This window comes from Podarcis pityusensis, assembly GCF_964106645.2.
Source record: "Podarcis pityusensis genome assembly, chromosome: 1".
Taxonomy (NCBI): Eukaryota; Metazoa; Chordata; class Lepidosauria; order Squamata; family Lacertidae; genus Podarcis; species Podarcis pityusensis.
In genome coordinates, this window is record NC_138028.1 from 98,041,384 (window position 1) to 98,067,450 (window position 26,067).

Here is a 26,067-nt window from a genome sequence, read left to right on the forward strand (position 1 = left end):
TTCACCAAAATTAGACAGACCTCTTCCTGTCGGCAGCAGCAGCCACTGCCGCCACCAATGAAGTGGGCATTGGGGCAATGATGTCAACTGTCTGCTCTCCTGGCCTAAAATATTTTTGCTGTTCTGGCCTAACTTACCTCACAAGGTTATGGAAAGAATGAACTTGAGAAGGAGAGACTGTATGTGCCACCTTCAGTTCCTTCAAGGAAGGGAAGGAGAGGAATGAAATAAGGATCTGGAGAGCAGTGGGTGCTCAGCATATCCTAGGTCTGGCTTTTGTGTTCAAAGCACCCACAAAAGGTTTCTAGTAAATCCTTATAATTTCAGAGAACAATTGGTACTTTGCATTGTGTACTTGGTGTTCTTAATGGAACTGTAAAAAGAGGAAGAAAAAGAATAATAGCTCTGGGTTTCTAAATGTTATTAGTTGGGATTTTGGAGATTTGTTTCTTTAGGAAATATATATATAAAAATAAAAAAAATTGTCCAGTAGCACCTTAGAGACCAACTAAATTTGTTCTTGGTATAAGCGTTCGTGTGCATGCACACTTTTTCAGATACACAGGTACCTGTTTCTTTATGAGCTATAGTCCCCGTCCCCCCCAGGAAAACTGTTGTGCAGTAGACGGAGTATATATAAAAAGTAGGTTGGAGGGCTGCAAAATTGCTTCCAACATGTACAAAAGCCCTGAATTGTGTCTCACCCCATCTTCATCTCTGACATTGGTGGATTACGGAGTGGAGAATTTGCTGGTGGCTTTAGCAGGTGGCTGGGTTAATGTGACTGGAAGCAATCTTTAGGAAGGTTGGGGTAACTAGGAACTTAAGCACCCTTCTTTCCTAATTTTGTTTTGTAGCAGTAGCACCACCACCAGGTGGAGGAATGGTAATGATGCAACTCAGTATACCCAACAATCCTCAGCCTCGACCCCATTCACCTCCCCAGTGGAAACAAAATAAATATTATTGTGACCATCAAAGAGGGCAGAAGTCAACAGATTTTGGCGCTTTGGACAGCTCTACACAGGTATTCCATTTTGATGTTTTAAAAGGGGGGGAGCATTCATTTCATCATTTTCAGTGTGTAGCAGGTTTTTAAAAATATTTACATACCTAAATATTATATATTGTGGAAACGACTAAGAAAGTTGTACAGATCGCCAGTAGAAAATTGCCCCTTTTTTGGTATAATCAGTGGTTCCTGTGTCTTCGCCCACACACACCACAATATGGGATGGCCTAGTGCTGCAGCAAAAGGAACAGCACACTAGTATGGGTCACAGTCTGTCCTTCAAATGGTATCCCCAATAGGTTTCCTGACTTACATGTCTAGGAAGAGGGGCAGAGTATTGTTTCTTGTGTTTAAGCATCTTGCCAGTCACAGTAGTAGTAACAACTTTGTAATGGGCTTGTGATTTTATGCATCATAGCTGCATAACAGAGAATCATCTCTTTATATGAAATGGGAAATGAGAAGATTTCAAAATGCACAAATTCAAAGTTCACTTGCAATCTATGAAACTGATATTCACAACGGCCCCCACCTCCCCACCAAACAAACTTGCAAGGGTTGCTTTCATCTATTCTCGTAAACTCAGGCATAATGCTCTCTTTCCTTTTTTGTTTTCTTTTAAAGTTGCAGCATAGTCCACAAATAGGTAGTCCTGTCACCTCTCCAGCCCAGTCGCCAGCGCCAAGTCAGCTGTCAAACATAAAGAACATCCGTCCCACGTTAACACCTCTTCCTCTTGTGCCCCCATTCTCTAGACCTTTTGTTCCTGGACAAGGTGAGAACTTGATTACATTTTTTACTTTTTTTTAATCACTTGGAGAGTTGAATTTTAATGTTTCTCCTAAGGCATGTTGACTTCCCATGAATTTGGAACTGACTCCATCCTAATTAACTGCTGTCAGTGCAGTTTCATTGACTTGGAATATTGATACCATTGCACAGAAACAGTTAATTGCATTTGTTTAGAATTATTTAGAATTGATTGAGCAATCTGAAACCTAAGTTTATTTATGTGTCTTTTTCAGGAGATGCCAGATATCCCTTACTTGGTCAGCCGTTGCAGTACAATCCTCCAGCTCTGCTACATGGGCATGTAGCAGGTCCACAGGTAGGGAACAGTAGGAAACAGCCCAATAATTTGGATGTCACTTGTTTGTAAGTCAGGTTCATTTTATAAATGGGAAAGAGAGATTACCCACTTTCCTAAAAAAAAAGAATTGTTAACGTTTGTAAAAAGTAGGAGCAGCTATTTTGAAATAAAAAACATGCATAAGTGATGCTCCAGTTTGAGGTGGGGAGAACCAAGATAGGTTCATTACAAATTAGGCTAGACAAAAATGTCCATTGTCAAAATGAAACTGCATAGTGTTACAGAATTCTGTATATGTTTGCCCTCTGTGTCTCAAGTTGAAATCCAGGTTAAAGACAGGTTTGGGGGTAGTAAGAATCTAGGCTTCACCTAGAACTACTGCCATCTTGCAGAGTGTAGAAGTGCACCAACACTGTGCTGTTTGGATCTCAAAGAGGGTTCATTGACCAATTACTCGAATGCAATTATTCGAGTTCTTCTGGAGTGCAAGTAATTTTTGTCAGTGTGAGAGATGTGCTACTTCATGGGTTCAAATGGCACAGCACCGCACCTATTGCCAAGTAAAACATTTTCAAGAAAAGGAAGCAGTAGTTTACCATTTGCTCCACTTAGATGAATTGTGTCATACCCTCCATCCCTTGTGGGAGGTAAAAATCAACCTCTGATCATTCTTTGTGTATGTCTGGCCCCTCTCCCTGGTAGTGTCAGCCTGGAAGCAGACATGGGAACCGAGGAAGAAAGCCAGCCAAAAAGGCTGCTTCAACAGACCTTGGTGCAGGAGAACCAGGTATGTGACTTATTGTAACTTTGATGCAGCTGAACTACTAGGAAGGTATATTATGCCTGTTACCATTCTATCACAGCTCTCTAGGTCTAAATGTCTTCTGGAGATGGATTCAGAATATGCCACAGCAATAAGAGGTGCGATAGGTTACCTGTCCAAAGTGCTTTGCATCTGTGCTCAGATTGTGCGAGCTACTGCTATTTCCCTATCACCATGATCACATTCATGATATTAAGCTGATATTGCATAGTATGCTTTGTACACGTGCCCCTCTCTGTGATGAAGAGCCAGAGTACGTTTTTTGTTTTGAAACTGCTGCCATATCTGGAATGTGTATAAATCTCATTGGAGAGCTTTTTTTAAAACGTACCTGTAACGGAGACAGAGTTTGTGAAAGACTCTTGCAAGAATCACAAAGTGACATTTCTGTTCCAGCAGATGGGGGGGGGGTGTTTGTGTGTGTGTTTTATCTGTAGGGTTCCTGCCATGAGAGGGGAAAGCCAAATATTATAATTTGGGTTCCTGCTGGAAATGCTGGTTCTCACATTCAATTTGTTGCAAAACAGCAGATTTAGAAGCATCAGTATTTTTGAAGTTGTTGACTACTGCTACTACTTACTGAAACCCATAGCCACTTAAATTTACTGGGTAATCTCTAATTATGGCAGTGGGTTTTCAGAAGGGAATCTGTCAGTAGAAAAGGGAAGGAGACATTTCAGTGATCCTCCCTGCACCCCTCCTAAATCTGCTTCAGAGAGTCCCACTGATAAATTCCCTCCTGCCTAAGGACAATCACCACTGGATACACTGATCTTGACATTAGTATCCTCAGGCCATTGTAGAAAACTTGGCAGTTAATAGATTACCTTTTTTCTAGGTATTGAGAGGGTGTGGTGGCCCTTGTCATTTCATGACCATATGCTGCACCTTTCCATTCAGTAAGTTTTTAAAATAGCTGCTGCACAGCTATTGATGTCTCATTTGTTTCTTCTTGATAACAATGGGCATTATTGAATTGTTAGGTCAAGGAACTGGGTTGATTGCCAGCCAAGCACAAAAACTTGTTGGTGGGTCTGGCTCTGGATACCATAGGCATTACAAAGCAAGCCATTTTTAATCCTGCATGTCTTTTTCCACCCCTCAGTTGTAGGAAAAGTCTTAGAAATTACTGAACTGCCAGAAGGAATAACTCGTGCAGAAGCTGAAAAATTATTTGTGGAACTTCTTAAAGTTGGTGCCAAGATTCGGTGGCTACGGGATCCCCAGTTCCTACAAGTGCAACAGCAGCAACACCATCACTACTGTGGTAGTGGAGATAGTAATGTGAACGCTGAACCTTCCAAACTTAGTGACTTGGCATCTACGTACACGGTTCTAGCAACGTTTCCAACCATGTCTGCAGCCCAAAATGCATTGAAGAAACAAAGTAATTCACTGAACAAGTTTAGGCTGAGAACAAGCAAGAAGCACTACGACTTTCACATTCTGGAAAGGGCTAGTTCTCAGTAACAGCCACGTCATTGAACATTCAGCCTTTATCACTTCCATGTCCTTATCTCCTCTACTTGATTGGCTTGATGTTTATGGGTTTTTGTTGTCTTCATAAAAGACTCCTTGGATGTCATGTGACAGTAAAGCCTTTGAAGAAAATAAGCCCAGTGATCCAGGAGAAGATGCAGAAATTAACACGCAATTTAAATCATCAACAACTTAAAGTAAAATACTGCTGTGATGTGAAACGGACAGGCAGCCTTCTCTGAAGAATGCTGTTGAAAACACCCCTTTTGTAGTAGTTTCGTTTTATATTTCTGAATTCTTGTATCAGATCCAAAGCTCTGTTGTACAGCGAACTTTTGTTCATAAGGAAAAACCATATTCTTACGTGTATTTTGTAATCCCTTTGCACACAGCCAGCACACTTCTATCAGTTTAAGGGCAGTGATCTGGGGGAGGGAGGGAAAGAGAAGCGCTTCCAAGGAATTTCACTGTGTTTCTAGCCCAGTATGCCAAAGGGCAAGGAAGGTAGCATATTTCTCTTCCCCTCTGTTCCTCTTCCAAGGGTAATGGAATCCAACAATAACTACTGAAGACCTTCTCCAGTCCTGCCGTTTCAAGATTTACTTTAGAGATGTGAACCTTTAACTGCCAATAAATTATATTCCTGAGCAGCTTGCTTCTGTTCCATCAGGATAAGTATTAAAAGGGGGGAAATGAGCACTGCAGAAAATTTTTAACTGGAGCCCATTAGTTTTTAATACACAGTGAGGAAATTAAATGTGACTCCCCCAAATGGCAAAAAGTAAAAAAAAAAAGTTTGCACTTTAATTGTGTTCCCATTGATATAGTTTTCTTTTCTTTTTCTTTTTTTACTGTAAGAGTAATCGCATTTGATAAGTGCTGGAAACTTCTTAAGTGGTTTAAATATGTTTTTTCATCATTTGTAGAGGATCACTGGACATCAAATGATTCATTGCACATATAAAGGAGACACCTTTTCAATTTCTGTATAATTTGCAAGGCTGTACAATGTGTGCTGATGCAAGCCTTTCTTCAGTTTGGAAAAAAAATAAATGTTTACAAGTACAAGTTTTCCGGTGTACTTTTTTTTGTGAGCTTGAAAGAAATGGACATATTTCATATTTCATAATGCAGTTGTAGATAGTCATAGCAGGCATCCTTAAGCAATGGAGGGTACCAGATTGGACTTCTGCATGAGGTAAGACTTCAATTAAATTGAATTAGTTCTGGCCATAAATAGAGAAAGTAAGATCTTAGTAGCAAAGTCATACAGTGCCCATTCTGTGCACAATTACTTGGAACTAAATTACAGTGGTACCTCTGGTTGCGAATGGCATCCGTTCCGGAGGCCCCTTTGCAACATGAAAAGCGTGCAACCTGAAACGCCGTATCTGCGCAGGTGTGAAGCGCGATTTGGTGTTTATGCGTGAAGTGCTATTTAGCCCTTCTGCGCATGCGTGAGCAACGAAACCCAGAAGTAACCCTTTCCGGTACTTCCGGGTTGCTGCTGGACATAACCTGAAAGAATGTAACATGAAGCAAACGTAACATGAGGTATGACTGTACATTAAGTTTAGTGGGATAATCTATGGTGGGTTTACAGCTTTAATGTAAAAACCTTTGTTGTAATCAGCATCTCTTCGACTAATTCCACTTTCTGATAGTTTCTCTGTTCCACACTACTCTTCCTCCTCCTAAAATCACAGTGGCATTAAATGAATCATGGAGATAAACTGGGTGGAATATGGTGCTGAACAAAAAAAGTTGTCAAATCCACTTTTATGGCATACAAAACGGTAGTACAACCTTGGCTACAGTCAATTTGGTCCAGGAAACTGTCTGGATGGAAGACTAATTAGGAACGAGTTACAAGCTGCTAAATAGAAAGTAGGATTTAATTGTTAGCAGTAAAATGATAAGCTGCCCAGCCAAATGCAACCACAGTGCATCAGTTAGCCGTTTTATTCTGTACAATGGGTGGTGAAATTAGTGCCTTCCAGATGTATTTAGAACTCCTATTAGCTGCAGCCAGCATGACCAATAGTCGGATCAAGGGAGCTGTAGTCCAGCGGCCATCGCTGCTACACAAGATTAGCCCATACAAGTGGAGTTGCTAGGAGGAAATTGTTCAGATTGTCAATTCAGATAACAGATTGGCAGAAATTTATATTAGGTGGCTAAGTACTGAGAAAATATCATATTCAGGAGATACTGTGGTCCTTAAACTCATATTAAGGACTTTTGTTGAGGCAGCTTCTTAGTACATACTGCCTGTTAATGCCATTTCCTCAAAGTATAACAAAGCATTTTAGTACAGAGTTAGCATGCTATATTTTTTAGATTGGCAGCCAGCATTTTTAGCCTACTTAAAAGTGCAGGTGTTGCATTATGGGTTGTACCTTCCAGACAGCTGGCCTGCCAATAGCATGTTTTTGTTTGAGTTGTCACTTGCAAATACAGTGGCAAACTCATTTATTAGAGCCAAGATTGGTCTTGTGCCTGGTTTTCACTATTAGTATAACTACTAAAATGCCTCAAGGATACAAGAAGCCGCTTTACCTATCTCATTAGGCTGCCATCTGCATTTACTTGAGTTTTTAGTGTCTGGAAAAAACAGCTACATAAAAAGCAATGAGTGCAGCTCACTCTTTATACATGTTTACTCAAAAGCAAATACTCTTAAGCTCTGTAAGGCCTAAGTTCCTCTCACACCACAAAAACAAGAGTGTTGCAGCCTTTGATATTAGGAAGCTAATAAGTTTGTTGGTGAGAAGAGTACTTAATTGTTTAGAAGTTTTACCCTACCTGTCCAGATGCATTTACAATTTCAATAAAAAGGCAGCTGTAATCATAAAAAGCAGCTAAATTCTAGAGATACCAAAAGGCCTTTGTAGAAACATTTTTGGCTAGCACACTTGTATGAAACTCAGTGGAATGTTTAAGTAATTTATCTTGTGAGAAACAAAGCCCATAAAGTCTGCTTTGTTTTCAACGTTTGTAACTTTCCAGATCTTAGTTCTATTTTTTAAATAGATATACTGTATAAACAAACCCTACATCTTGCAACAGATAGGCTTGGAGATGAGCCTTTCCGCCATAGGATTTAGGAGGTTTAAATAGCTGCCCCATGATTTGTGCTTAGTTCGCATTAGCAAATAAAATCATTCAGTGTTGCATAAAAATCAAGTGGTTTTTATTTGACACGTTCACTTTTTAGCCAGTACTATGGTGCAGTTTGGAGTACCTCGCCTACAAAATAAAGATTTTTGGCAGTTTTCCAGTTCATGCCCTCATTTTTGCTGCTGTCCCCACCCCAAAGCGCCGCTCCCGTCGTCACTCCCTCGCGAATCGGCTGCTGCTGAGCCGCCGCCTAAAAAAAACAAACAAAACCGCCCCCCGCCGCGGAATCTACAGGCGCGAATCGCAGCCCAGTTTACCTCCCGAATCTAAGCGTGCCCTACTGCCACAAACGCTTCCTCTTTGGTGCTGTGAGGGTGATTGGTGGTGGGTGGGCTTTTTTTATTATTATTAAGGCGCATGCGCCCTTCAATGTTTTTCCCCTACTTCCGGCGGGTAATCCAGGAAGCGGATCTCAGTGGGCGGAGAGAGAGAGAGAGAGAGAGAGACGGCGTTGTAGGTGCAGCGAAGCGCGACGCAATCGCGTCCGAAGCGAGGCTGACGTTTGTGACGCGCATGCGCGCTCCGCGTCGAGGCAAACGGACCGCTGGGGAGGCCGCGGAGGGGCAGGCAGCGGGGCCGAGCGCTTGTGCATAATAAGCCCAGGCCCGACGGGCCGCCGCCGCCGCCATTATGCTGTGGTTCCCTGGCACCATCCCGGCCGCCATTGCCGCCGCCAAACAGCGCAGCGCCGTCTTCGTGGTGTTTGTGAGAGGTACGGGCCCACCCCCGTGTTTCCGTAACGTGAGGATGGGCGGGGGCGGGGGAGGTTTCGGCTGCCTCCGTGCCTCTCTTCTCAGGCTTCTTTCCCTCCCCTCCCCGCCCAGCCTCAGGCGAGCTCCCTCCGCCTACGAAAAGGCCTCTTGAACGTACGGAGGGGCTTCATCCCACCCTCCGCGGGGCCTTTGGGTCCGACGCCTCGCCCTCGCGACTGCCCAGCAAATTTGGGAAGAGGAGAGGGGCTTTTGCTTAGAAGCACCCGAGCTCGCCCGTTCAGCCGGTTTCCCCCTTTAATGAAATAAAAGAAAAAAAGGGGGGAGGTGTCTTCTTGAAAGATTGGGGGGGGGTAGCGGGGAAGAGGGGAAACCCAGCCAGGTGGGCTGGGTATAAATAAAAAATTGTTGTTATGAGGAGCGCCCGCGTTTCTCTGGAAATACCTACGTGAGCGCACTCGTGTGCAAATAACTCAGTCGACAGAGCGTGAAGACTCATAATCCCAGGATTTTTGGTTTTGAACCCCACGTTGGGCCAAAAGATTCCTGCATTGCGGGGGGTTGGAGTAGATGACCCCCGTGGCCTCTTCTGACCTTACAAATTCTCTGTTACGGGTGTCCTGGTGCGTGGAAGGGGACTGGCGATTCAGTGGAAACATCCCCGTGTCCTGTAATCACAGTTGGCTCCCTTCCTTCCAGTGCTTGTTACAGAACAGGCCTCCCTAGCTCAGTGCTTGTAAAAAAAAGACATGGCTATATGCTTCCTTCAGTAAGGTCTTGTGCTTCCTTCTCTCTCTCCCCCCCCCCCCACACTTTATTTCTTGTACGCCTAGCCTAATGCTTCTTGCTTGTTCTTATTCCCGTGTATCCATAGCAGCCATATGTGTGCCTTGGAGCTTGGCACTGATTTGGTGCTCTCTCCTGTCTTGTGACCTATATGGGGGCAGTGCTTGCTGTGTCATGCTGAGCAGGAAATAAAATGCCTTCATTGCGTAGGATAAGAAGGAATTTTTAATGTGCATTCCTTCATGGAACTCAAGGCAGCGTATATGTATGAAAGGACTGACCGAATCGAAACATGCTTAGCTTCAGCAAGCTGGCTGCATCATGCGTTTTTACACCCTGGAAAGGGTCTATCTGTAGCACTTCCTATGTTGTTGGAAGTTGGTGTGATGGGAGTTGTAGCCTGATAGCATCTGGAGGGCCACAATTTCACCATTATGCTTTACGACTTACGCTAGTTCCATGTATCCTGCATATAGTTTCTGGGAGGACTTGTTGGTTTAAAGTTTATCCATGTTTGAATATGTTGGGTTCAGGTCATCACATTTTGGTTTGGTGCTGTAGCACTAGAAGTTCCTGTGGGAAAGTCACATAACATTTCTTCCAGGACACCACCTTTAAAAGGCCTGTCTCCAATGTACCATATATAGGCTATGGGAATTAGAGGTGCTGCACCAGTGCATCAAACGCTGGAGATTATTGTCACTCTATACTTTAATTAAACTGGTTTTCTGTAAGATCTGGTATGACTTCTTCCCCACAATGTAATTTGTCACGATTCTTCAACTGGAGACCTGTCTTCAGGAAGATAGTAAAGGACAATAATGGGCTGTCATTCCCACAATTACCTCACATTTTCTCAAAAATGACCCGTAATACCTTTGATACTGTCATTGCCATGTCCCTATTGCCACTTTTTTCTTAAGACTCAGGGCAAATTATAAAGGGTAACTTTTTGCCTGTGCCATGCAAACTTCCACTTACGTTCCTGCTGTCACCTTTTTTGGAATTGCCACAAATACTTTTATGTATCTAATTTCTCTTGTTACCTCTCTTTCCTCCCATCCTTCCTAAATATATGTGTAGTCATAAGTTCTGAAAGTACGGTACTTTTACCATAACTGGAAAAATCTGGCATCTGATCATGTAAATGCCTCAGAATGTGCCTAATTTGTTCTGCCTTTCAGCTGTATGCTATGAATTCTGGATGCAGTTCTGTTTTCTTAATATTCCCACATGAATAGTAATAATATTTAACATACATATGCTTACAGTAACTAGACTACAGATAACTATTAAGGCCTTGCAGATTTATTGCCAGAGTTCATGAACTTTTAGATTTCCCACTGAAATAGAAGGGACAAGGAAGTGCTTCAATTTAGAATAGTCTAAATAGAATAGTCTAAACAGTGTGTCAATCATTTGGGAGAATTCTGCTAGTTAAGTAACACTAGAGAGCTTATATACAGAGTAGCCTCAGATCTACTAACAAGCAAACAGGAAGCTAAGTTAGCTAAGATAGGCTGTTAGGTGTTCACTTGTTACATTTGTCCATGCCAGGATTTTTTTCCTCCAGTATATTTGACACTTCTGATAAAAAATTAATTTTCTTCTATTATAGTGTGCAAAATAGCTGCCTGCACATGCCATTGTTTTTCTAGAATCCAAAATAATAGATTGTTAAACTGTTTAGTGTACCATATACAGATGTTAAAATAGAATGCACTAGAATCTGCAGTCTGCGTTATTTTTATTTATTGTAAGAGCACTAAGAGTTTTATCCAACTAAATTACTGGATGCACAGAATGATTTCCACACCCTTCATATCATCTCAAAATCTGATCTAGAGGATTTGAGAAACCCTAGGGCAGAAAAGGGAGGCAGAGTTCCTTTGTGCTTGCGAAAGTTGTTCCATGCTTACAGCTATATAGTTGGATGCAACCCTATATCCTTTCCTCATTTGCACTATAGTATGCAATCATTCCACTTGTGACACAGGATTAGAAAGTATTCTGGGTGCACCCTTCGAGATAGGTGGTGGAAGTCACGTTGTTCATGTTGCACTAAAAATTGATACAGAGATGGCCTGCATTTCATAGAATGGTGGAGCTTCAGGATATGCACATATATTTTGAAATCTCACTGTTTTAGTGTATTTAATGTATCTTAATTGACAAGGCAACAGGAGAGAATGAAATATTTTTCTGCATCTGTAAAACAATTGTTGACAGCTCCTGGACATTATGCAGCAAAATTATTACCAATACATTTCTAGTAAATGGGTTTTCAGGACTGTGGAAATGTATGGCATCCAGTTTTGTTCTGAATAGTGATAGTAATGGTATGTATATTGTGGTTGGTAGACTGATATAAGTTGTTCTACAGCTCTGGAAAATTGTCCATAACTGGAAATGGTGACTGTTTGACTTACTGCCTAAAGTTGGCTTTTTTGGATACACCAAAAAGCTGCTTAGAGAGAGGGTAGGATGTAAATATAGTAAATAATTCAAAAGAATTGAAGTCATCCGTGTCAATTTAATGATCTGAAGTATTTCCAAATTTTAACACAACACTGGATAGGCTGAAACAGGCATGTCCAACAAGAGACTGTGAACTACTCCCAGTATAATAATAATAATAATAATAATAATAATAAATTTTATTTATATCCCGCCCTCCCCAGCCAAAGCCAGGCTCAGGGCGGCTAACAACAAACAAATAATCAAACAATCAAATAATCCAACATTCTAAAACATTTCATTATAAAAATTAATTAAAATCAATTTAATGGCAACCGTTGAGCAAAGTTCTGTGCAGGTTGCCAGAGGAGGGAGTCAGGCTGGGCCCTGACCAAAGGCCTGGTGGAACAACTCTGTCTTGCAGGCCTTGCGGAAAGATGTCAGGTCCCGCAGGGCCCTAGTCTCTTGTGACAGAGCGTTCCACCAGATTGGAGCCGCAGCCGAAAAAGCCCTGGCTCTAGTTGAGGCCAGCCTAACCTCTCTGAGGCCTGGGACCTTCAGGATGTTTTTATTTGCAGACCGTAAAAAAACTCACAGTGATTGTCATTGGAGGAGGAGCGTGCGTGGGGTGGGTGGGTGGGTTGCCCAGAGTTGTTAAGCTTTTTGTGGGAGGATTGCACAGAGGTTTTTTTAGCTTTCCCCCCATAACTTTTTGTACATGATAAGGATCCTGTGATCTACCAGGATCAGTCAGGGATCTACGGTAGGTCGCAATCTACTGGTTGGACATCGCTGGGCTAAAACAATCAGCCCACCCAGCATAGCCAGTGGTCAGGGATGCTGTAGTCCAGCAATATTTTTGTGGCTGCAGTTTCCCTCATCCCTGAGCTAAAATACTGAAATTTTGCAGCCATCTTTGAAGTGAAAATTACTAGAATGATCAGTCTTAAGCAAAAACAGTATCATCAAACTGATGAAAACTCATGAACAGCTAGAAGAGTGCAGAACTGTTAGAATTGATCGTGGCCCAATGGAATGATTGCTTAAAAGCATTGAAATTTTGCAAAGTCAGTTATATAGCATTTTGTAAATTAACAGTACTCAGCTTGTGCATGGTATGTTTCTTGCATGTCCGCTGCATTTTACATCACATGATGAATATCCTTGTGGGAAATCAGCACACTTAAGCTCTTTATTTTTCTTTTCATGTTCTCTCTAGGGAAGTGATTCTGGAGTACACAGATTATAGCTGTGCTAGCAATTGGCTCAGCTCAGCTATTTTCTATGTGTGCCTGCCTCTGTCAATACTGCAGAGTTGTTCTTAAGCATAGTTTAATTATACAAGTTAACCTTTGACAAGATCATTTGAAAAAAATGTAACCTTCCCTTTCTCAGACTACTGTACTTTACTAAGTATCAGTATCTGCACAGAAAATATGGTGGACTTTTCTGTTGTAAAGCTCTTTAGGTATTAAATAGTGATGAGATACAGTATGCTACTCAGAAGTCAAGTGGATAGCAAGTGGGTTAACAACAGTATTAAATCAGATCACATACCTATGATCATTTCCCTTCTGTTCTGTTCTATGTATTTGTATTCAGCTTTGCACTCTTTCCTGAAAACTCTGGTCCTTGAGTTTGGAGAGCATCTTGGGGAAACATAATGAGAAGTGTGTTCCTATCAAAAGTATGAATAAGGGATTCAGACACACTTTCTATCATAAGTTTTCAAAGTTTAAACCCTGCTTCTTCAACTACAGAAGTGAAAAGCAGCAGATACCATGGGAAGGGTCCACACTGCACCGACTCATCAGTCCTCCTGGAAACTGGGAAACTTGGGCTCTTCCTGCATATCCCCCACTTCTCATGTATGCTAATGGCTAAGCAGTGCAGGAAAGAACCCCCACCATGAAAATAAAGGTAGAAGGGCCCTGAAGTGAATAGAAGGTTTCCCTCAGAAATTATCATTTTTTAACTGATAGTATCTTAAGTTATAAATAGAAGGGGAGAGCAAGAGTTAAGTAATGTTTCACCCAGATGCAGGTGCTGCTTCAAACATTCACATTACTGTAAAGTTGTTGGCATCCCTCTGTCTCGGGAGACAATGGAGTGCGTCTCCAGGGGTAAAGTCAAACTGCTATGTTAGCAGCACCAAAGTGATCTCCCCAGTACACAAGCCTGGGAGTGTGTATGGGGGACCTGGGCTGCCCAGATGACAAGACCTTGGCCTTGCTGATGTGATCTAAAGGAAAGAAGAGCAATGCGTTTGGCACCAGTTCTGCTGCAGGAGTTGCTGGAAGGAGGCGTACAAAATGCCATTCAACCGCCTTAGGGAATCCACTCCAGATTTGTGTAAAAATATAAAAACACAAATTCAGGGAATTCAAACAAACAAAAATAGGGTCTAATCTTATGGGCCAGGGAAAGCCCAGGCTGAAAGCTAATATATATGTGTGTGTGTGTATCCGAAGTACAGGAGTAATCTCATGCATAGATCATATTGCTGGAAGTAGGAGGAACTGCTATGTATAACATTGGTAGCTTGAACTTTTAGGATATAGTCTGGCTGACGCATTAGGATCTCAGACAGAGAGAAACATTGCATCAGTAACAAATGGATTTAGATTTAAGATAGTGGGTGAATGAAGGTATAGAAGACTCTTCCAGACCACTTAACTTATATTTGATTACTTCACTTATGAATAGCTGCTAATCGTTCCCTTGCTCCTTTAAACTGGCAATAATTATTCTCTTTCAAATTCTGCCCTCTTTCAGTTGCTGAAATTGTGAATTATCAATAGATGAAAATATAAATGAACACTTCATGCCTAATTTCATTAGGGGGAACATTGCAGATTGTCAGCAGTCTTTCTATATGGGTTGTTATAGCTCTGTTCTGTTAAAAATTGTTACTTTGCTTTTACAATAATTGCACATGAATATGTATGCTTTTATATTGCTATATGAATAAGTGTTTCAAAGGCAGAAATTATGCATTAAATTGCTTCTAAAATGTTACAATTTTCTAGCTGGTGCATTGTTTGGCCACTTTTTTGTCCTTTAAAAATCATAGGATTGACAGATTATAAAATAAATACTAGCTATTAGCCTTTTAGAGAGTGGTGAAAGATTTATTTGCTGGAACATAATGAGTTAGCAGTTGCAAACAGAATAGTTATAATTTTTTCATATGTAAATTAATAAAATAACAAATACAAGTTGATCTATTGCAGCTCCTGATGTAATTATCAGTCATATTTCTAACACAATCTTTTGATCACGTGATCCGAAAATGTTTTAAATGAACACCAAACTGTGAGAGACCCTTGTTTTGTGGAGCACTGCATGTTGATGTTGCACCCCCTTTACATAATTATATGTCACTTGTCTTTCTCGTTTGGGTCATCTGGAGCTGCTGGTTGTGCATATCTTGCACCTGCTGTCTGTTTGTGACACTTTTGGGTCTAGAGTCTTTTTTTAAAGTTGAGCCGTTGGCACCTGGTAAGTGGGTTATACTATCTTTGGGTCTATCCCAACTCTGTAGTTGTGTGATCATCCTTGCCCTAAAGTTATAAACATTGCATTTCTAGTATGCTGTAATCTGTAATTAATCTATATTTACATCTGTGAAGAAGACTTCTTGTTTTTCGCAGGGGATGATGAACAGTCCATAGAGATGGCTACCAGCTGGGAGAATGAGAAAGTGACTGAGGCAGCAACAGATGGCTTTGTAGCTATTAAAATAGATACCCAAAGGTTTGGCAACTTCTTTTACTGTTGTTTTTGTTGTTAGTAGTAATTTACTTTTAAAGAGACCTCTGTATAATGTAGTTACTTTGGAAGGGAATTCAATTGGTATGTGTGTGGAATATTGTTATCCAACTAGACACTAAGTGTATATTTTACTGAATAGTTTACTTTATTCTCGTTATATTTGTGCTACTCCATTCTCCATTAAAATTAGATCCAACTGATACTTTTCACTTTGAAAATTAAAAGCCATAATACTTTCAGGAGGACTTTAAAGTCTGGAGGAGACAAACCATGAACCCATGTTCAGATGACACCTAAGCCAAACCATGGCTTAACTCAGGCATAGGCAAACTCGGCCCTCCAGATGTTTTGGGACTACAACTCCCATCATCCCTAGCTAACAGGACCAGTGGTCAGGGATGATGGGAATTGTAGTCTCAAAACATCTGGAGGGCCGAGTTTGCCTATGCCTGGCTTAACTCACAGGACTGGAGAAGGAATAAAGCAGCCATGATTTCCTTTCCTGGAGCCCATAATTTGTGCTAAACCATGGTTTAGCATAACATTACATATGAACTGAGCCACTGTATAATCTGCATACTGTTTTATGTAAGTTAATTTCAGTGTAGTGTTTTAGAGAAATAAAAAATAATTTGTTGTGATCCTACAAGGCTTTTAAACAATTAGATATACAATAACAATGTAACTGATTATTTTATGACATTTCGTATTAGTGTGATTGTCTAAACTTGATACTTTTTTTTACACAGTGAAGCCTGCCTGCAGTTCTCCCAAATCTGTATCCTTGAACAAAATATAATAAATTGAATCATTTCAGACTCAGATGTTCATTTATGGGCTTTGTTATTGTATGGTGCAAACTACAGGATCTCCTCCCTCAGGAGATTCTGTCTGTTCTCCTTTACTGCTCCATATGCTTCGAACTTCCTTCTAGAATACCTGTGTGATGCCACCTTTCTTACTCCATCTAAACGCATCTTCAAACCCACCTTTTCCTGAAGAGTTTCCTGGTTACTATAACTGACTACTAAGCCTAAGTATGTGAAAGTGAAACACCCCTTGTATTTCTCGCCTCCACTTCCTAATATTGTAAATAATAATAATAGGTAATAATTTTGTATTACTGTTCTCAACAGAGAGGCATCAAAACCATAGTCATTTCTGGCTCTCCTCACTGGGGGTTTATCTCTGGTTTTTCATTCTGTGCTTTTCTTAATTGTTTATATAGTGATATGGTATATACTGAAAAACCGGGACTTTGAGGGTGCTGTTCCATGAAGAAAACAGCTTGCATGAAACAGCACCATGATTGGGATGGTTGTTCTACTTGTAACCATCTTGGCTAAGGTTTATTGAATAACTATCTGTCATGAGCACCATTTCAGAAAAACAGTGTGACCAAACTGAAGATAGATCTTCAAATTTTTTTTACAGCAAGTTGATTTGCAGTAAATTTAGGAGTAATGAAAAACAAATAAAACCCACCATGCTATTGACTTTTGAGCTTCACTACCAAAACATGTTGTGTGTGGAATGTTAGTTGATGCCAAAACAATTAGACTAAGACATGTAGAATAGCATCTACTACCTTGGTGTACAGAGGCAATTTACTTCTGAGTACCAATGACAGAGACAAATCATGGGAAAAGCTGTTTTCTTCATGGTCCTGCTTATGAGTTTGCCAGAGGGATTTGACTGGCTGCTGTTAGGAAAACTAAGCTGGGCTAAATGAATCTTTGCTGATCCATCAGGGTAGGACCAAAGCAATATTTGACCATGAACTACTGCCCATGTGATTTAATTGAATCTCAAGATGTGGCTCACAGAGGATGCCACTTAAAAACAAAAGAGGTGTATGCTTTGAGGTTAGAAGTGATCCTTCTAACTTGTGTTCAGTTTTCATTCAAAATATTTTTGTGCAAACTGTCTCCATGATAATCTGACACATTTCTTTAGAGCTGGGAGAAGAGGGGTGAGGCAGCAGAAAAGTGATGGGCTTGGTATCACTTAAATTTTCCATGGGGAATTCCGATATTTCTGTACTGGTAGCATCAGTTTGCTATAGGTGGCATCCAGTTGGTGTCCCATCATTGATAAAAGGTGCTGTCGGCAGATCAAGAAGGCAGACACTTTTAAGGTACTCCTCTTTCTTCTCTAGCCCTACACACCCCTAATCGGCTTCAGAAGGCCCCTATATTTGGAAAGAAGGGGAAACTGTCAAAAATTGTCTCCCCCATTTCACTGAGGGGCACTAGTTCAATATATGCTTTGCTCAGCTGTTTGCAATAACTTATAATCATTTGCATTTATGTTTCTTTTCCAATTTACTTTTGCCTTCCTTACAATTGAGATGTTGTCCTTTACTATTGCTGCATAGATCCTGTAGTGTGTGTTCCATCCAGTTTCTTTATAGGAGACAATGGAGTCCCGTTGGAAGTGATTGCTGGCAGCGTTTCTGCAGAGGAACTTGTTACAAGAATTCATAAAGTCAAGCAGGTAAGAAATAGTGACCGACCTGGTTTTTCAGCATAGTGAAATAAATGTTTAAAAGCTCGTTCCTGTTGAATGGATTACAGGCGGAAAAGGTCACTGTGTCAGTATGCCTATAGAATTGTGAATTCTATATGTTCTTGCTTGATGAAAGAATATTTAATCATACTATAGTTATGCTAAATTAAGCCAGTTTTATGTACCAAATTGGAAATGTACTAATAGAGCAATAATGACCTTTTCTAGAAGACATTTTTCTTGATGGGCTTAATCATTGGGGGGGGGGAACACTCCTGAAATGTACTTGTTTCTCACCCTTTTTTTAATGCAGCAAGAAAGGTCAGGTCACATGTGTTTCCCTTCATTTGCCCCTTTAAGATCAGGCTATACAGTGGTACCTCCGGTTGTGGGTGGGATCCGTTCTGGAGCTCTGGTCGGATCCCAAGGTTTCCACAACAGGAGGCACCACTTCTGTGCATACACATAGTGTGGTAGAGCGCATCTGCGCATGCGCGCGTGGTGAAACACTGGTTTGCCGCTTTTGCAACCCAAAGTTTACGTTACCCGAGGGTAATGTAAGCCGAGGTGCTACTGTAATTAGTCTTGAGACATGGCATAGAACTATTGTCCCCTTCACACCTCCCACTGGCACTTTTATGATGATTATTTTACTGCAAACTGACAAACTGGTAATTTGGATTAAGTTTTTCATAAGATTAGGCCAGGTGGTGACCCTAGCTTTTTATTTAATCCTAGCTGCCTCTTAAGTGTGTACCAGGGCATATGCTATTCAAGCATCTTTTTCTAAATGTTGTATCTTTCCTTATCAACCCCTGTGATAGTAGTTTGCCTTCAGTCTCTGCCTGTGGGATAATATTATATACTAATTTGATTGTTATATTCAAGGCTCCTTGACTTGGTGACTTATAGTTAAGTGGTCTGGAATTTTGTTATAGAACTTTCTTCTCATTCTACAACTGCTAAAAGAGGGGACAGAGCTGTGCTACACACCAATTTTCAGGAGATATAAAACAACATCAGAGAAAAACAGTGCAAACAAAACGACTTGTTCTCACATTAAGAAATAGTAATATATGACATATTTTGCTTCCTTCTCCCTCTCCCTCTGTCAATAGAAGGGTTATTGTACTCATTTCAGGAGATCTTTAGCTACACACTACTCTTGAAAGTGAAGTCATCCATAAAATAATAGTTGCTTTTTCTTCCTGCAGTCAAACAGGGCCTTTGACAGCCATGCAGCCATGTTTCTGCTCTTTTCACCATGTATTAGTATCATACAAAGTGCACTCTTAAGCTTACTATTTGTAGATTAGGCTACATGAGCATCAGTTTTGTACTTTGAAGCCTAGCAGTTGTTTTCACTTTGATTTAGAAAATGGCTTAAAAAGCAAAAATTCTGGAATTACAGCCTTTTACTGATATCTACACTTCTTTCTTCCTTAGATGCACACGTTAAAAAATGAAGCAATGGAAAGTTCTGTGCCGTGTTCCTCATCTTTAAATGGCATCACAGAGGACTCTCAGTCCCAAACAGCTGAGCTTGCTGAAGCACAGCCTGAAAGGCTAAGTGTATCCTCAGCTGGTAAGTATGTGCAGCTGCCTACATTCAAGATTAGTATTTACATATGGAGTTAAAATGGTTGAAAAAGTAAAGGATGGGAAAGACCTTCTTTAAGTGATTACCATTTTTGTGTGTGCCTCATTATGCTACTACCTTGTAACTATTTTTTCATTCCCCTCCATAACTGCTGCTCGTCCCTGCCACGCTTTCTCATCTGCAGTTGTTTCTTCAGGGGTGCATCAAGAACAGGACAGGGCCAGCCATGCCTTGCTCATTCTAACACAAGGAAAGAGTGGTACAGAGACAGGTGAAGTGGAGGTTGTAGTGCTGTCAGGTACGCTACTGGCCTTGCTGAGAATGAGCAATTCAGTGCGTTAATTAGGCAAAGGATATCTGAAACTATGTTAACTGCTTAACTGTTGTGAAGAACCTGGATCCAAAGTTGAAGTATTCAGAATATCAACTTTGTGCAGAAGCAGCTGAAGATGTTCTTTATTCTAAATAGTGAGCTAGTTTGGATCATTAATATTCATAGAGGCATGATAACAATATTTTGTAAGAGTTCATACAGCAATTGCTTATGATGGTAAAATGTTGATACTTTTCCCTTTCCCATCTCCTTCTTTTCACTTACCTGTTATTTCTAAACTACTTAAGGTGAAGTAAATTTGGACCAGACAAATGTGGAAAGTGACGGAAGGGGGGAATCGCAGACTACAGATGACCTTACAGCCAAAGTAGAAAGGTATGTTTTTTGCAGACTTTCTGGTTATTCTAGAAAGCAGGGCTAGGCAGCCTTGAGCCCTGAGGGCTGCATGCAGCAGTGGGAAAGCAGTTGAGGATTGTCTGGCAGTTTTCATGGTCAGAGCCAGCCACACACATGCACTCTCATTCGTTTTTCCAACATACAAACACACACAAAGAAAAGATGGGACTGTGTGGCAAGCACAAGACTGCCTGTAATAACTGTGTCATCCATAACTATCAGACTGCATCAATTCAAGAGGAGATTGCCACCATTTATCATTACTTATTACTTCTAGAGTCTGACTTAAGGGCCAAATCATCAAGCCAAGGCTTAAAAGGCAGATAGTGTGAGAAGAAGCCATTTCAAGAGAATGTGAAAAGCACAGGAGAAGGCAAAATTACACTGATCTGCAAAATTACACTGATCTGTCATCTGGATTGCACTTCTCAACTGTAGTGCAGAGCTACAATGCAGTTTAAATTACCCATCGAAACAGTCCAGATCTTTTTAAGCGCCTTTTGAAACCTGTTCTTTGGCAGAACGTCTTCTAGGTCTATGACAAGCTCTCATGCTTTGTTATTTGCTGCCAGCCAACCCTTCTCCAGCTTTGCAACAGGACAGAATGCAGGTGTTGTTTTTTACCCACAGTTTTCTAGTTTATGCATCTTCATGGCAAAGTTCTTACCCCTTTTCTGTCATACTAAAGTTAATTCACCAGGCCTGTGTATTTGGCAGTGCAGGCAAGGAAGTACTTTATGCAACTGAAAATTTAATAAATGATAATACTGAGTTATTGTTTTTGCTTGTTATTATGATACATATTTTTGTGTTTTTATATTGTAAACTGCCCTGTTGTTTTTGGATAAAGGGCAGTATAGAAATTTAATAAATATAAAATTAATAATGGTAATAGAACTGCTGTTGGAAAGCAGAATTGCTGTATTATAATATACTGCCTTTCAGTTTTGGGTGGTTTTGTTTTTTGGCAGAGTCATGTATAACACTTTGATGTGCACTTCCCCACACAGAAATAAGGTTTCACCTTGTGTTTGTATTCTTCTAAATTTAGAGTGACAAAAAAACTTGAAGAAAGAAGAGAAGAGAAAAAGAAAGAAGAAGAACAGGTAGAGTGTAACTGAATTTATAATGTTGCATTTTATTTTTATTTTGAAAAACGTATAAGCTGCTTAATAAAATAAATACTGTACATAAAATAATATGAGTATCAATAATACATATCGCCCCCAAAAAATAATATTTAATTATATGAATAGGCTTGCTGGAATAACAATTATCAGGTGGCTAAAGCAGCAATTTCATTCTCTTTTAATGTCCGGGAATTTTCTATTAAACTAATTTTCAGGAAAATTTTAAATTAGTTGTGTATTTATATGATAGGTAAAGGTAAAAGGACCCCTGACTATTAGGTCCAGTCGCGGACTCTGGGGTTGCGTGCTCATCTCGCTCTATGGCTGAGGGAGCTGGCGTTTGTCCGCAGACAGCTTCCAGCTCATGTGGCCAGCATGACAAACCACTTCTGGTGAGCCAGAGCAGCACACAGAAACACTGTTTACCTTCCTGCCAGAGCGGTACCTATTTATGTACTTGCACTTGACGTGCTTTCAAACTGCTAGGTGGGCAGGAGCTGGGACTGAACAATGGGAGCTCACCCCATTGTGGGAATTCGAACCGGCGACCTTCTGACCAGCAAGCCCTAGGCTCTGTGGTTTAGACTATAGCGCCACCCGCATCCCTTTAAAAGCATAGGAAAGGTGTATTCTCTTTTCACTCAGAAGGAAATCAAGAAAGAAGTAGAAAGAAGAAAAAGTGGAAAAGATATGTTGGAGTACAAAAGGAAACAAGAAGAAGAACTTACAAAGCGAATACTGGAAGAAAGGAACAGAGAAAAGGCTGAAGACAGAGCTGCTAGGGAGCGCATCAGACAGCAGATTCAAATGGTAAGTCATCTGTTACAAGGGGGCCTTCAACAAAGTGTTGCATAGTGGAGTGCTCTCTGTTCAGGATGTCGGCCACTCTATTCCTGTCCACCGTCTTCCCCTCTCTCCAGTTTCCTATCCCCACCCCCCACCGGCCAGTCAGCATTTCACTCTCACTCATTTTTCTGATACTCCTTTGTGTGTTGAATATGGAGCATCACTCAAATAACTGAAATCTCTGTTAGTACAGTATATATGATTTATTAGGTGAGCTTCTTGGAAAAAAGTAAGTTCTTAGCAAATTGACCTTCAATACACCTTATTTTCCCGTGTATAACGCCCCCATGTATAAGACGACCCCTATTCTTTGGGACTTCAAATTAAGGAAACGGGGAGATTGCTCAGAGTTGTTGAGCTTTTTTTGGGGGGGGGATTGCTGACAATCGCTTATCTGCCTGGCTGCCGCTGACAATCGCACACGTTGCCGAAGCCACCAATCGTTTGTCAGTTCAAACACAATGGATAAACAAGGCTTCCAAACTCCTATTCCCAGTTGCACACAGGGAGGAGGGAGAGGGCAAATCTAAGACTCACCTAGGCTCGTTCATGGCATGGTAAAGCGTGGTTTAGCATGAAGATGGCATGTGAAGGTTAAGTGTTTATTGAATATAATAAATGAGAACAAATTATGTCCCTCACCACTTACAAGTTGGTTGGTAGTAATTTCTTTCCATGAGACTGCACTGATTAAAATAGCCTCGACTGGGCCATGGTAACATGTAGTGAATGTCTTTGTCCTCTTATGAAGGATCGTGCTGAAAGAGCAGCTCGTTTTGCAAGGTCCAAGGAAGAAGCAGAAGCTGCAAAAGCTGCTGCTCTCCAAGCTAAGCTGGTTGAAATGGAAGCCAGGAAGGAAGCATCACAGAGGGAAAGAAGGTGAATTCTTTTTCATGCCTTCATCCAACTCTTCCCATTCCCTTCACCTTGTACACACCACCTTCCTCCTTTATTGTAGCACCATGCATTTTTTGCTTTGTTGTCTCACTCCTTTATCAGCCCATACAATCAACCTTCTTGGCCCTCTCTTTGTAAAACGATAAACCCTCAGCTGAGAACATGTTTCTTCTGTATTCTGTATATTCTCTTAGTGTGCTACTGCTGCTAAGGAGATGTCAAATAATAATTTGATCTAACTTAAAAATAAATGCAGTTGATGAACTCTTCCTCTCTAATATCCCCTGGTATATGAGTGAAGCATTTAAAGGAACTTAAGTGATGGAAGCTGTTCTTAAAATTCATTCTTAAACTGATATATTTTCCCTAGTGCTATGGCAAGAATTCAGTTTCGCCTTCCAGATGGATCCTCTTTTACCAATAGTTTCCCTTCGGATGCCCCGTTGGAAGAAGCCAGACAATTTGCTGCACAGGTAAATGAGGATTTGTTTTATTTTAAAGTTATAGAAGATCATGTATGTATAGTTACCATAATCTCTTCAGGAGTTTTGAGAGAAAGATGGAACGTTTTGAGGAAAAAACAGGTGGCAGCTTTGGCCCTTTGTCTCAATGCTTGGGAGGGTTTTAAAGATGCCAGTTATTGATCTAGTTAGTGCATAACATTGACCATAAATGTGGGTCAGCTGCATTAACACAACTACAAACCACAAGCAGCTAAGTGATCTGGTCTTCAGTTTATTTCACACTGTGGTAAGGGCAGTTGAGAAATGGGGACTCTGTGTGCACCAATTTGCATCTTGTACACAAGCTAACTACCCTAATATCTGAACAATTGTAAACTGTTCTGAGAATATTTGTTAAACTAAATGAAAGTTTTACAACCTTATCATGTCACTACTCGTTTTGGTCTGGCCACAAAATAGGATGCTTCCAGGTGTCCTCAAACTTGCCCTAACTGGCATACCTCTTGCATAATTTTTGGGTCCTGTGTCTTCAGAAGACAAAAATAGTAGGTGTTGGGCACAGATACCATGTGTAAATTAAGAGTGTTGTTTTCCCCCTTTGAAATAACTTATGTTGAGATGAAGCTCTGCATTTCATGGTTAAAGGTCCTTCCCATTTTTATTTCTAAATTTTAAGGGGAATACAAAGTACTTACCTGATTTGTTCTACTACAGACAGTTGGCAACACATATGGCAATTTCTCATTGGCGACAATGTTCCCCAGGAGGGAATTTACCAAAGATGATTATGGGAAAAAATTAGTGGACCTGGAACTTGCCCCAAGTGCTTCCGTAGTATTGTTGCCGGTAAGTGTGCTTTATGGAAAAGATTATTGAGGTATTCAAATTGTGCCATGAACTGTTTTACAACCATTCAATATTACTTCTTGGAATAACCTTGTGTATTTATGGAGTTTTTTCTAGAGTCCAGTTTTCAGTCCTGTTTGTTTTGTATCTTCAAACAGGCAGGAAGGCCAGCAACAGCAGTTGTCCAGTCTTCCAGTGGAGATTTTTGGAGATTCCTGGGTACTATCCTTTATCCACTCATAGCTGTTTGGCGATTTATTAGCAACTTCCTGTTTACGAATCCTCCTCCTTCCCAGCCTACTGCAAGACCTCATCAGCAGGATCACTCAAACCCTTCAGCATCGAACACTGCAGAATCAAGCAGGTAGAACTGACAAGTGTTCTTAAATTATTGTTTTTCACTCCCTCTGGTAGATGCAAGGGCTTGGGAGAAAGACAGGGTTTTCCCTTGTTTAGGCTGGGATACAGAGAAACTCTACATGAATAACTAGCATATCAGTGGCTCAAACTGGCTTCTATGGACAGGATACCATGTTCTAATCCGAATCTACTTTTTGATGGGCGATTACAAATAGCAGTGTAGGAGTAAGCAATAAGAATACACAATGTGTTGCATGCTCCCTGGCCATCTTCACTTGGTAGGGTTTCTTTCTGAAACAGCAGTTTGGATTTCCATGCCAGCTGCTGCCAGAAAGATAGCTTCTGAAATGCATCCAGGAGCATTTAAGATTACATTTTGTGAATGTGCCAAATTAATATCACCATGAGCCAGGAAGTGATGGCCTGGAACCGGCAGCAAACATGTCAGTGCACTATAGTCATTCATAGGTGACATTCCCTCTGTTCTTCAGCTGAATCCACTCTAGGGTGCATTTTGAAAGAAATAAAAACTACATTTTGTACACTGAAAGAGGTATTAATGTGAACTGAATCAAATTATCCAGTTACTTCTCCTGTACAAGGCAATTGTTAGAAGGGTGGATGGGGTGCTAGAATTGAATCAGGAGCTGAATGAATGGTACCTTCTGACGTCTAGAAAACATTGCCACTGTAGGGATTTAATCTCGAACTGCATTTCTTTTTTATTTAGACAAGCAGTCAGGAAACGAGTATTGGAAAAGCGGGGTGAAGAATTCAAAAAAGAAGGCAAAATCTATAGACTGAGAACTCAGGATGATGGAGAAGATGATAACAATACTTGGAATGGAAATTCAACCCAACAGATGTAGTTTTTATGAGTAAACTGTGCATAGTAATCATTGATTTTCCCCTTTGATTTAGTTTAATCCTTCTGCTGCACAAGTGGGCTTGTATGAGTATGCTGCCTGCATTATGCCATATTCCTGTCATAGCACATGGAATAAGGTGTTAATTGTGTAGCTGGATACTGCAACTGTAACTACTGCCAAAAGCTCAAAGAATGTAAAAAAATCCCCATCTTCCATCAGCTTTCAGAATTTCATACTAACTAGCCCTGTTGTCATCTGAAGGCACTTTTTAATCTATATAAATCTTGGAACAAATCGGAAGCCCAGATTAAAACAAGAGAGTCTGACTAGCAGAAGCATAATACCTTGCAAATTGGATAACTTATTTTTTCCCCCTTTAGTGCTTCTGCAACTACAAGACTATACTGGTAGTTTTTAATCTCAGAGCATTCAAATAAAGGTTTTCAAAAAAAGAAGTCGTCTGTATCATCCTTATTTGGAAGATCTCTGATACCAACTTGACACTT

The 26,067-nt window shown here is 40.6% G+C and overlaps 2 protein-coding genes across 10 annotated transcripts in view; both read left to right on the forward strand.

Moving 5' to 3' along the window:
• The window catches only part of R3HDM1 (R3H domain containing 1), a 47,782-nt gene extending 42,310 nt beyond the window's left edge, over window positions 1-5,472 (forward strand). For all 7 annotated transcript variants that reach the window (XM_081006012.1, XM_081006014.1, XM_081006016.1 and 4 more), the window contains 5 exons: window positions 858-1,027; window positions 1,637-1,787; window positions 2,038-2,120; window positions 2,805-2,889; window positions 4,031-5,472. In XM_081006012.1, the coding sequence (XP_080862138.1) occupies window positions 858-1,027; window positions 1,637-1,787; window positions 2,038-2,120; window positions 2,805-2,889; window positions 4,031-4,395 (854 nt within the window). In that variant the 3' untranslated portion in view covers window positions 4,396-5,472. The remainder of the gene's footprint in view (window positions 1-857; window positions 1,028-1,636; window positions 1,788-2,037; window positions 2,121-2,804; window positions 2,890-4,030) is intronic.
• Window positions 5,473-8,058: 2,586 nt separating this feature from the next.
• On the forward strand, window positions 8,059-26,016 carry UBXN4 (UBX domain protein 4). Of its 3 annotated transcripts, none has more exons than XM_081007692.1 (13): window positions 8,059-8,296; window positions 15,170-15,293; window positions 16,061-16,089; window positions 17,689-17,807; window positions 19,266-19,404; window positions 20,041-20,128; window positions 21,201-21,255; window positions 21,925-22,089; window positions 22,877-23,004; window positions 23,393-23,495; window positions 24,201-24,332; window positions 24,491-24,696; window positions 25,423-26,016. In XM_081007692.1, exons 1-13 carry the CDS (start codon window positions 8,215-8,217, stop codon window positions 25,559-25,561), a joined length of 1,509 nt encoding a protein of 502 aa, XP_080863818.1. In that variant the 5' UTR covers window positions 8,059-8,214; the 3' UTR covers window positions 25,562-26,016. The 3 variants fall into 3 exon arrangements, with proteins under 3 accessions (XP_080863818.1, XP_080863819.1, XP_080863820.1); XM_081007693.1 differs by having other exon boundaries at window positions 21,928-22,089; XM_081007694.1 differs by having other exon boundaries at window positions 15,191-15,293.
• Window positions 26,017-26,067: the final 51 nt, after the last annotated feature.